Genomic DNA, 12,825 nt, shown 5'->3' with positions numbered 1-12,825 from the left:
TATGAGGAGCAAAGGTCTAACATGTTGTGACCTGCATCCTGGTCTGCTGAGCCCTTGCTCCGATTTAATGAGGCTTTACTACTAGAGAAACTTGAGGTTCAGTCTTCATCCTCCAAACTGTTAGAAAGCCTTACTTTTGTTATGCAAATTATGCATGCCCTCTAGGCTCCTGTGTCCATGCTATGTGGGTTATTGGCAGTTGTAGGCTACCCTTATTCAATTTGTTAGTGATGGATGCTTCAAAACAGATCCTGAGGTGTGGGTCGGATGCTTCAAAACAAGTACTGATTTATAGCTTGGATAATATGGACCAGTCCATTGGTCCATTGGTCCTGCGCGCTTGTTAGGTAACCATGCCAGGGTATGTTCTCTTGGCTTTTCTGGAGATGTCCAGGACACCCTTTTGGACTCTCCATTCAGTAGGGAGGGGCTTTTCGGTTAGAAGTTTGTCTCCTCTGTGGAGCAATCCAGGACAGAGGGGCTGTATCCTGCACACAAGACCTGGCCTCACCTCTGCAAGGCAATTTATTTGTCAATGCAGAAAGATTGTGGCTGTTCCAGGGGTCTGCATACCAGTAGAGAGGACTTTCCCAGCTGTTCCAGACATGTCCTCAAATGTACCGCTGCTCTCTTGGTGGGAGGATCTAAAAGCTGCCAGCAACAGATCTGATCATCATCTGTCCTCTATCATATCTGCTGCATCAAAACCTTTCCAACTGCCCAACATTCCCATTACACTTTCACCTTCCATTGAGGGGAGGTTTTCCCACTCTCGAATATCCATGATCCTCTAAGGAGAAGGAAAGACTAATTCGGAAATGATCACAACAGTCTGCTGGCTCATCCGGTTGATTCACAAGGGCTACACCCTTCCCTTCCTTCACCATAGAGTCCCAGTGCTTGTCATCTGGCGGACTTGCCATTACGGCTTCAGACCACACCTCGAGTAGTCACGAAATTGCTTACAGATGTAGTGGCTACTCTGACTGTCAGTAGTCAAGGTGTTTCCATGCTTGGTGCACTGGCTGGCGAATGCAGAGTCCTTTCCACTGATCCTGGAACATCTTCTGGACGCAATGTATTTTTTTTCCATTACTTAGGCTTTACTATCAATGCTGAAAATGACTGCCTGACTCCAGTGCTAAGGTTGACCTTGGTATGGGTCATACTATATACGGCCCACATGAACTCCGTTCCTTCTCCTTAGAGGACCATGGATATTCAAGAGTTGATTCTGAGATTTCTGGAACAACTTTGTCTCCTTGTCTTACAGGTCTTATATCCGCTAGACCACATGGCCTCATAAACCTGCTGGTTCTACATACCAGGTGGTGAATGAATGATGGCCTGCCAGTGGGGCCTGTGACATCAGTAGCTCCAACCCCAAAGGTGCCTTTTGGCTCTGACACAGATCTGCTAGTCAGTTCGTCTGGGCCTGTGTAAGTGGATGTACTCCTCCACTCCCAAACAGGGTCTCTCGTCTAGCCATGAGCAGCTGTGGTCACAGATGCCTGCTGGGTAGGGGTGCCCATCTGAATGACACCATGGATGCCTTTGGTCCACGGTGCAGAAGTATCCGCACATAATGTGCTAGAACTGCAGGCAGTCTGTCTCGCTGCAAAGACGTTTCTTCCTTCAATATCTGGGAGAACCATTCAGATTCTGTGGGGCAATGTCAACAGACTTGTCAGCATAATGCCATGGACTCTGTTGGAATGTGATTTGCCTTTGACAGTTATACAGTGAAGGTGATTTTTCACAGCAGTGGTCCTTCTAGTAGGTCTCAACTGGAGTGCAGGCATTCTCAGTTTCTTCTCACTGGAGGACCTCAAGTTGGAAGTGCAAGGTGAGATCTTCAGATTATAGTGCCTACCTGTGGATCTCTTTGCATGTCCTTAGTTTAGTGCTCTACACTTCCTTCTTAATGGTCTCAAAGGGAAACTTTCAAGTTATTCTGGTATCGGGTCCTGCTTTTGATGTTTTCACTGATTCCGCTTCTAGCAAAAGTCCTGTGGAAGGTGCGAGAGAACCCAGCAAGGCTGGTCCTGATGGCTCCAGATTGGGTAAGGAGGGTTTGGTACACTAACATGATGGAGCAAAGTATTCAGCCGCACCTTCCTCTCCTGAAAAGGGTGTACCTGCTGTCGTAATAGAATAATTACATTCTCCACACAAATCCCCCCAATGCTGCAGCTACACACATGGAGAGCCAGCTAAAGTCATTTTCACTCCATTATGAAACTGCTCGTCATTTTAGCTGCAAGAAAACTAGTTAGGAAATAGATTTGTCGATCACTAGAACAAATTTGAGCAGTGGTGCGAGTACGAAGACTCTAATCCCTTTACGTCACGTCTTTCAGACATCCTGCATTTCGCACTTACTCAAAATGTGTTGATAGTGGCTACAGGTAAGAGTTAGCTGACAGACTTGTCAGCTTTCATTCGTATGTTTCCCTGATCGGTCATCATTGTTTAGATCATCTTAAGTGGTATATTTTCTGACAGATATTCCTCCCACTCATTCCACAGTGGAATTTGATGTTTTCTGAGCATTCTTCATGTCATCATAAAGCAATGCACAGTTGTCCAATTCGACTTCTTACTTTGAAGACTGTATTGTTTTTTGCAATAACCTCTGCGCAAGGGGTATGAGAACTCTAGGTCCTCTCAGTTCATCCTCTTTTTACTGTTTTTACCTAGACAAGTTCGATTTGTGATTCATTGTCTAAGTGGTTTCACCCATGTTTTTTTAGCCAAGTCTATTTTTCTTATGCATCTCTTTCCTCTTCACAGCACACCAAGGAGAATGAGAGACTATATAGACTGGATCGCAGGCATACATTCTCATTTTATATTAACTGCTCTTAACAGGACCGACTGGAAGATCAGCTCTCTGTGGACATGGTCAGAGCCAAGAAAAGCATGAAAGTGACAGAATACACCGTATTTTGCGGGGTCATCATATGTAGGAAGCTCTCTAGAAGGCATTAAGTCCACTCCACAATGCCAATGGTTGCTTCCCAGCTCACACAAGCGGTGATCTTGTGACTGACATCTGTTTGGCAGCCACATGGTCATCTCTGCATACGTTTGCTAAACATTGCTACCCCATAGTCGAGCATGAAGTAGCAGACACTTTGCCAGGGCAGTTATGTTTGATTTCCTTAGGTGATTTGCTCCACTCATTCTCACCTCATGGAAGGTATTGCTTTGGGACTCATTCTTAGGTTGAGGAGTCTGCAGAAGATGTATTTATCCAAAGTAAGAATTACTTTCCTTTCGATCAGTATGGATACATATTCTTCCTGTAGATTCCTCACTGCCTGTTCTCCTTCCCCGAAGAAGCAGTGCAATATATAAAAAGATCCCAAGGTATATAGACATATTTGTGCTGATATTGTTGCTTTCATAGTTATTTGCTTGATTCCTCAATGCCCCCCTCAATGGGTGGTGGAATTAACACAGCACACAGGTTGGCGCCTATCACACATCGATGATATGTCTGGCAGGTGAATGCAGCCTGAGCCACATGGCAGCCAGAGAATAGCTTTCTGGACCAGTGTGACAGCTGGGGAGTGTTTGTAAAGTGAGGGATCTATAGAAGGGAGTATGTTTCCATCAGAAATATCACTACTGAAAGTAAGTACCTTTTACTTTACCACTGCTACTTGAAGATGTCTTTGGGTTCCAAAGCTAATGCATTGTATTGTTTGGTATTTTGTTGACACTTGTCCCAAATAAGTTTTGAACACCTCGGCCTGCATAGTGTAAACCACCACTATGCTAGTTTGCTTTGCAGCTCACCTTTATCGAGGTGTGCAGACCACCCTCCATCCCCCCCCCCCCTTTACAGACAATACACGGCTGCCAGGGAAGATGCAAACTTGTGATTTCTGGGGGCAGAGCGACTGCTTGGAGCAGCCACTCCATTTTTCACAGTGCACGCACATGGCCTGGTTCAAACTGGGAACCAGAGTTGCTCCCTCTGGGGTGCACTGTGTGCCACCTATTTGTGGTACACAGTCAGTGCACCTCTTGACAGCCTCTTTGCCTTTGTGCCCGTGCTGTATTATGGATGCAGGTGAAGAAGCTATGTGTATCACCCTGGTTCTATGTGTGTCCCGGCATGATCTGTGGAACAGAACTGGCTGTACAAGTGTCTGCAGCCCTTCTGTGATATTAAAGTGCTCCTGGGGGTGTTGAAAGTGGTCACATATGACCCTTTTGCTCCCTGGACCCTATGTAATACAGCCTCTGAACTGCTTAGGATTACAAAGATAAGCATTCCAAGAATGGAGTATAAGAACAGCAGCCCATACCATTAACATGTTGACCTGTGGCATGAAAGAGCATATAACACTGTTTTTTCCTCTTGTTTCCAACCTTTCTCTTAGATTTTGCTCCTCTGTGAAGCCAAATCCTTCAAGATCGCCGTAAATGGCCTTCCATTGGGCGAGTACAGCCCTTCGATCCTAGACTTGAAAGAAGTTTCCCGATTCCAGGTTTCTGGTGATGTCCAGTTGTACAGTGCCCAGTGCTGATGTCTGTTGAGTGTGAACATCTGCTTGGAACACAGCTGGGGAGAAAGACATTTATTCATTTTCTCTGATAAATATCAATACGGGATTGGATTGGTAAATTTCCCAGACAGCAGGTTTTTTTTTTCTTTAAGTAAATGTTGGGAACCATGTAGAAGGGTGTTTTTCTACAATTCTACTGACACCTTGATGTCATCACGCACTGTGATATGTTCGTTTTTTTCCCATGCTCTGTGATCTAGATTTCTTCTTTATATGTCACACTCACTTTACAGGGATAATGCTGTTCTAAACTAGCAGGTTGACTTGTCACAGCGCTGCCTTTCCTCATTGGTGTTGGTGCAGTGGAGCTCTTCTGTGGGGCTGCAGTGACTTACTCCAATGCAATAGTTGTGACATTTTTTACTAGCACTAACTAGTTTGCGTGCAAAACATTCTTGGTTTTTGCCATTCTGTGATCTAAAGAGTTGCACTACAATTTACGTTATGGGTTATGTCTGTGCGAGCCATCATTTGTAACTTAAGCTTGGAGAAGTCACCTCATCGAAAAGATGCAAGTATGTTTCTTGCGGGATTTGTGTTACCAAAGAGAACACAGACCTGGTTTTGCAGCCACAGTGGGTGTACCATACTCACAGCCTTTCCTTCCTTCAAGAAAGATCAGTGTGAAATGTGCGCTGTTACTGCTTGTCCTCCCCACCTGGCTTTCCTCAGAGGGTTTGTGGGAACCTCTCTGTCCCCTCTCACAGTGGCATAGCTAAGAGGTGATCTGCCCCTGGCGGCACGAGTTTTGGGGATGGTGGCCTCCCTTGCTCTTACCTGTCGTCTTGGAAGGCAATATCAAGCACCCCAAATTCCTCGCCCCCGCTCATCAATGCGTCAAACGCCGGGACCACCACGGGTGGCCAGAGAGCTAGCTACACCACTGCCCTCTCAGAGAGCACCCAGGAGAGCGTGTGGGAGGTCTGTTACCGCCTGGATAGAGCGCATTCAGCGCACCTTTCCACGACCTCTTTGCTTGTGTGGATGCTTCGGTGCTAGGAGCATGCGCACAGATTTACTCTTGTACGAGGGCATGCCTCCATGATAATGAGGGAATTATCTTCATTGAAGGCAGGACAGGGTCAAGAAGCACAGTCTGAATTACAGAAAGGGGCATACGACCCTTCTGTAGTACTATGGCGGACATGCAGTTTCGAGAATCTGGACCTGGTACCCAGTTTTGCACTAGAAGTGGAGTGATGAATGAACTCTTGTACATGCTGCCTCCTCTTTCATACATCCAGATGACCACCTCCACTGGATTAGAAAAAAAAAATAAGTTTAAAAAGAGGAATCTCTTTAATAAGTTTGATTTGTTTTTGCTTTTTGTTTTGCATTCTATTGCCATTCTTTGCTTCCCAGCAGACGTAACAGTCTCCTAGAATTAAAAATTTGGCATGTTTTCAACTGTTTTTGAAACTCGTGGAGGAATGTATTTTGTTTTTGTGAGTGCACCTAAGGTGGTGTTTAAAATTTCTGATTTTAATGTATTTTTGAAATATTTTTGTACGAATCTCTGTACATTTATTCACTAAAAAAACGTAAATTGGTGCAAATCTTTCATTAGAAGATAAAAAAAAGTGTGATATTCAAACTGCGATTTCCTCTAAAAACTTGGTATGCTATGTGTATACGGTCTAAACCTCTAAAAATACAGGTAATTGCCAATGATGGTTAGCTCTGCATTCTTAACTCCACCACGATGTATGCTGTTTAAGACATCGTACATTACATAATGCATCACAATTGATAGTCATTAGTTGACATCACATATCGCATCCTAGTACGCAATATGTAATGTTCCACTAATGTGGTATTAGAGAGGTATCAATATTATTTCATGCTATGAATAGGTCAGTTAGTCCATAGGAAAAGCAAGTGTTGGTGACATTTGTCAAATTTGTGGGAAACTTTGTTAGGAAAAGATCTCCCCTTTTCTGTGATCCATGAAAGTGGTGCCGAAATTAGTTCAGATGGGTTCCAAAGTAATACAGGAGAACCGCACAACAGACTGGATGCAGACATTCCCCATGGTCTAAAGCGTCTGATCTTACTTTCAGCAAATTTCATAAGCTCAGAGCGGCTATAGTCGTGTGTGTTTAACATGATTGGTGAAATAGTAATAGTGTTTGAAGGGTAACTTTAAAAACCAAAAGTATATACCTCTGGATCGGGATGGTCATAGATTTTAGACATTCGTAGGCATTAGAATTTCATGAATAGACCTGGAATTTGATTGGCTATGATGCGCTTAGAGCAAAACATTTTGCTGCATCTGCCGTTTTGTGGTGTGATGTGTGTAGACTTCAGTGAGGTTCATTGATATTGTTCTGGAACATAAATGTAAACTTTGCAATCCAAGAAAGTGTCATCTATTTTTTAATGTTTTTTTGTGACAATGCTATTGAACAAAGATCTAAGCAATCAGAGCTCCAGTTTAGTATTTTGTTCTTCATACAAATATTTGGGGATGGTGACTTCAAGCAGACAAAAAAAGTCAGCATTTCTTCCTAAATAAATCTATTTTGCTGCTATCCACAAACCTGTTTGTGGACATACCAGGGTATCTCCAAGTCTTCTTTTCTTTCAAAATGACTTTATATCTCCACTTTGCTAGGATTCCTTGCCTGCATTGATACTATTTACTGATCAGTAGAGTTGCAATCTGTATCTAATGGTTCACATTGAAATGTAAACCTTTACCATGAGATTGTAAAATGAGCATTATATTTTTTTATGTAAACGTGCCCACTTGCCTTCGAAATCCAATGTCCCTTTAATGCACAATGTGTGTTGTGTTTTAGGCTAAGTCGAATATTTCTACTAATAATGAACAAGCATGCAGCCCACAAAAAACTCACAATTGTTTTTACGGCCTAATAATAATTGTTAATTTCCACCTAATTCAGCGGTACTCATTATAATACCATTAGACAAATTAAAGTTTGAGTTAGTTCTACAGATCCTCACTCTAGTGGCAGTGACATTGCATGTGTGTTGTGTTATGTTGTAATTTCTTCGCTCCATAATGTGTGTACATTCTACAATTGGCAGTTCAGCTGTCTTGCCCTTGTCTACCAGGAGTAGCACACCTAGGATTGGTGCTCATCATTAGTCTCTTTGATCCTCTACTTTGAGCAGTTTTGACTGTAAAAGTGTGCCTAACTAATTGTGCTGCCTTACCTGCAATGGTACACTTGGATTTCTGAAACCATCTACTGAGCAACCTTCTAAGAGTCAAACCTGTGAACAGCACATCACACTCAGTGAAATTGCTCATCCAACGCGAATTCCCCGGGAAAACGGTGTCTAAGCAACGGTGAAACACTCGTTTGCATCTATGTTCCCATCTGCATATGATGAGCTGAGAATGAATGAGAAATCTGAACTTTTATTCGAATACTCAAGTGGGCCAAAGTGCTGGAATAACCAGTTCGTGAACTGGAAAATATTTTGAATTTGATATCCTATTTTTAACAACTTTGAAAGCAATAAAATTCGTAGAACAGAACTATAAACATATTAAGCATATCTTGAGGACATTAATGAAGGGAATGAAAAGTACATTTGTGTACATGGTGCTCTAATTGTGTGTAAGTGAATGTTTATTGTTTCAATATATGGGACTACTTAGATCTTACATTTACTGGATCAAATGCATTTCTGCTAATGGACCAGGACAAAGGTGCAAATATACTGTTAAATAAAGTGGTGTTTACCCATGTTCATTTTTCTCCTTATAAACAAAGGCTCTCTTTATGAATTTGTGAGGTGTAGGACTGTAATCCACATGTTTTGGGTCAAATCATTAGTTTGAGAAATGTACTTCCTTTAAAGGGGGGACTTCTTCCTCGGGCCAAGTCTCTGTTGGAGACCTTCATCCCACTGAAAGCTAATGTGACATGCACACCGGTTTCTACACAAGCTTCATCTGCAGTCCCTTGAGATATGTGAAGGCTACTTTCATCGATAGTGGTTGGCCACAAACAGGGCTATCAGGTGTTCATGTGTGACATTTTTCCTTATGTGTAACATTACCACAATGTTGGGCCACAATTTATCTCTCCTAGTTGCACCACTGTAAATGTTCATGTGTCTGCGTACACTCCTCCGCCCTTGCAATACAACTCCTGCTTTACTGTTTATGGTTCAAGCATCGACACGCTCCACACATTTCTGACCCTGTGGAAGGGAGTAGCAGGGGAGGGAAAGTTTAACTGCAGACCCTTCTGTAAAATGGCGAACTAGTATGTAAAGACAGGTGACTTCTCATTCTCCACTTAGCTTTTTGTGACAGACTCTAGTTGTTATTGCCCCATTTCCCTCCTGATCTCTACTGTGAAGGTGCTGGGACGCATCCTGCTATCTCATTTGGAGGTCTAGGCCGAGGACGTGGCACTTTATGGGATATTCAGTACGGGTTCAAGAGGGATGGTAACAGAAGACCAGTGTATTAATCGTTGCCTCTTCCTAGGAAAAAATACAATTGGCAACCGTGGCCCCCTCCACCTGGGATTCATGGATTTGCCTAGTGCCTTCAATCGTGTATCCCATTCAAAACTGTAGGGTATCATGGAAGGCTTGGGCATTGATAGGGCAGTCATCAACACCATTAGGGAAATTTATTGTGACTCCAGTGCTGCTGTTACGTTCGGGCTGTGTGGGGAGTGCTCTGAAACGTTTAAGGTTAGCAGGGGCATTAGACAAGGATGTGTCCTTGCACCATACTTATTCTCCCTCTGCATAAACCATCTGGAGAGGGGCTTAGTTCTAAGGACTGGGGGACATGCCCCAATTTAGAAATTGCCCAATACCACCCCTATTGTATGCTGACAATGCCGTCCTCAAGGGTCTCACTCTGGAAGCACTGAAGCGTCTTTTGGATGTTTTTGCATCCTTTATTGGGGGGAGGGGATATGAAGATTAATACTATCACATTTTTAATAATGTCTTGTGGTTATAGTTCAGGCCCAAGGCAGTCTTCAAGAGTCAGGCAGTCCCCATTAAACATGTTATTAATTTCAACTATCTGGGCGAGACCTTCAACTGTAGGGAGTCCTGGTCCCTGCAGATAGATGATAGAAATAATCAGCTTGCCAGGAGTATTAATACAGTATTTTCTCTGCTGCCAAACTGGGCAAAAGATTGCTCACTCATATGTTGCCCATTTATCGTGCCAAACATGTTGGGCTGGCTATCTACAAGGCAAGGGTGTGGGGCACTCACATTATCGCCACTACAAACCACTGGAAGTGTTCGCATGCCACCAATTCAGTTTACTGCAGTCTATTTCCTCTTTTATCACACACAGGGAGTTAGGGCTTATGCACCTTGAGGATGTTTTGAGGACTCACCCATTCTTCCTGTGGCGCAGGATTTGGGTTAATGAGGCCCTCTGTCTAAAGAGACTGTTAAGTAAGGACTGCCTGTCCCTTTCACAGTCCCTAGATATTCTTGCTGAGGGGCGTTAGGGACTTGACAAGACCTTTGCAGGTGGGACTTGGAAGAGCCTTTGGGATCCATGCCTGCAATACCTAAAAAGACACTGAGGGATACATGCTATTTGTTCTGTGTGGAAGAAAGATGGGGCAGGGTGTCTGCACGCCCCTCTGTTGTTTATTTGCATCTTGATCACCATTGGCGCATGCAACCATTTTTATCATACAACGCTCAGCACTGTCAGCGCTTCATTTTGCTCAGGTTTTGCCTTATATTTCACAGACTGGTCACCTTCCCCCAGCGCAATGACTGATTGTGTAAACCTTGTGCCCCGCCCATGCGATCATGTGTCAGTTCAAAACACTTTACATGTAATGTTCTTTTGCACCTTTTACTCTACTCACAGGTCCTTGGTCCTTAAACCTTTTCTAATCAAGCACTCATTGAAACGTTGCACAAAATCTCTACACTTTTTACTGTCTTTGGCCTCAGAGGAGATTGCTTTCACTGTTTATTCATTTTTGAGGTTGGTGCCCAACACATGGAAATCTGCCCATAAGAACGATACTTCTGTGCACTGAGGCCACAGACTCATTTTAATCCTGTCTTCTGCGCTGAATAATTTTACTGCTGACTTGTATTTTAATCTATATATTTTTAGCATTTTAATTGTAGATGCTTTACTTTTGTTCCATTATACCAGGAAATGAAACTTTGAAATTATATATATATATATATATTTTTAACACAGTTTTATATCGCACAAACTTGACTTGAAGGTATCGGGTATCAGAGCGTTTTACACGAGCACCAGCTGCGTTACATAAGGACACATTCATTTTTTTTATTAAACACAGGGATATTAAGTGATTTGCCCCAAATCACAGGATGTTGCACGTCCTTACTGAGACTCGCACCTGGTTCTCCAGATTTGAGGTCGACAGCCCTAGCCGTTTGGCCAACTCCTCTTTTGTACGCACAAAGATTTTATCTTGGGGAGGGGGGGCACGGGGATGCTGCTTTAAATACCTATGTTTTAACGTTCGATGTAGAAAGATATTCTATATATATATATATCTATATATGATCAAGGCCGCTTGAACGGCCGAAACTCGTTATGGCAGGGGACTAAAAGAAAAAGAAAATAATTTGGCACCATTGGAGGTCTGCACTCGTTATTCATGCGCAAGCAATTACGAGGTGATACGAGCTAAGGAGATAGATATATATATATCTATATTCACTGAAAAAACCATAGGTTTCACACATGTTATAGTTAGCTGGACATTTTACTGATAAAAAACCAATGAAATTCCCCCGTTATAGTTACTGTAGGCAACTATAACTCACGCGACCGTAATCCTCTGCTGATGCTAATACTGTATTTAGACACTTATTTGCCCATGTGTTCTTCCATTAAATTTTAGCTATACATATATTACAAATATTTTTTTTTCATAAAGACACATATGACAGCAGAGGATTACGGTCGCGTGAGTTATAGTTGCCTACAGTAACTATAACGGGGGAATTTCATTGGTTTTTTATCAGTAAAATGTCCAGCTAACTATAACATGTGTGAAACCTATGGTTTTTTCAGTGAATTTGCAAGGTTTTTTAAATGCTAATTCCTAACTATAACGTGTGTGAAACCTATGGTTTTTTCAGTGAATTTGTACGGTTTTTTAAATGCTAAGTTACTTTACGCCATTTGTGGCGTGCGCGCCCACTTAACGCAGTTCGGTCCGTGCGCGCACTGTGCGCTTCGCGCACCGCGTGCCCACGTTACGCTAGATGGGCCATGAACGCACGATGCGCTTCGCGCACCGTGCGCACATGGAGGTCATATGATGAGCATCGTTGTGACAGGTAAAATATATGTTTTGTTTATCTCTGATGAGCCATGCACAAAAGGTGACCTTCGGGCACCTTTTGCACACGGGGTAGGGAGAATGTGGATATTTTTTTTTTTTATTATTTATTTCATACCGTACGCGTACGGTAAGCGTAATCGGCGAAATTTTCGAAAAAATTAAAATTGCCTTTTTTAACTAGGGGGATCGTTGGGGACTCCCTCGACATGGCTAGGTGCTTGGGAGCTGTGTAAACAGCCCCTTTACATGATTTGCACTTTGTTTTTCAACCCCCTGTCAGAGTGCGAGAGAGAAAATGGCGGCCGCCGCTTCCTGGTTTCGACCGATTCGAATGTTTACTAAGATCTAAGGGCCAATCAGAATCGCGCTCGCGCACGCCACCGTACGCGTACGGTAAGCGCACCGTAAGCGCACCGTAAGCTGGCTCAGATATATATATTGATTTAAAGGCTATTTTCTCAGAATCTACTGAACAGATTTACACCAAACCTACAAAAGGCACTTCCTTGACCTGAGGACTACCTCTCTGCCAAATTTCAAGTAATTCTGTTCAGCCGTTCGGGCTGTAGCTGTGTCTAAAGGTCCTATGGAAAAATGCATGGGGAAAAATGCGTTTTGGGACCCCCCTTTTATCTCAGCCCCCGCTTGACGAATCCCCCCGAGACTTTCAGGGTAGGAGCGTAGCGTAGCGCCCCACCTATTTTGAAAAATTCGCGAGGATTCGTCAACCGGCGCCAAAGTTATTCAAAATAGAATGTTGCGGATTTCCTATGGAAACGTGGTCCTAACTATAACTACCTACTGGCGACCGCCAGTAGGTAATACATATATATATATATATGCTATATTTAATATGACCAAATAAAGTTGATTTAAACTTGAACCTGACAGACTTAATAGAGAGAGGATGTATGCATACGCTGCTCCTGTAA

General features: G+C 43.0%; 1 protein-coding gene across 3 annotated transcripts in view; it reads left to right on the top strand.

Moving 5' to 3' along the window:
* Positions 1–8,306, top strand: part of LGALS12 (galectin 12) — a 197,004-nt gene extending 188,698 nt beyond the window's left edge. For all 3 annotated transcript variants that reach the window (XM_085625899.1, XM_085625900.1, XM_085625901.1), the window contains one exon: positions 4,395–8,306. In XM_085625899.1, the coding sequence (XP_085482025.1) occupies positions 4,395–4,541 (147 nt within the window). In that variant the 3' untranslated portion in view covers positions 4,542–8,306. The remainder of the gene's footprint in view (positions 1–4,394) is intronic.
* Positions 8,307–12,825: the final 4,519 nt, after the last annotated feature.

The sequence above is a fragment of the Triturus cristatus genome, chromosome 9 (genome assembly GCF_964204655.1).
Source record: "Triturus cristatus chromosome 9, aTriCri1.1, whole genome shotgun sequence".
Taxonomy (NCBI): Eukaryota; Metazoa; Chordata; class Amphibia; order Caudata; family Salamandridae; genus Triturus; species Triturus cristatus.
This window is presented reverse-complemented; position numbering and strand designations above follow the sequence as displayed.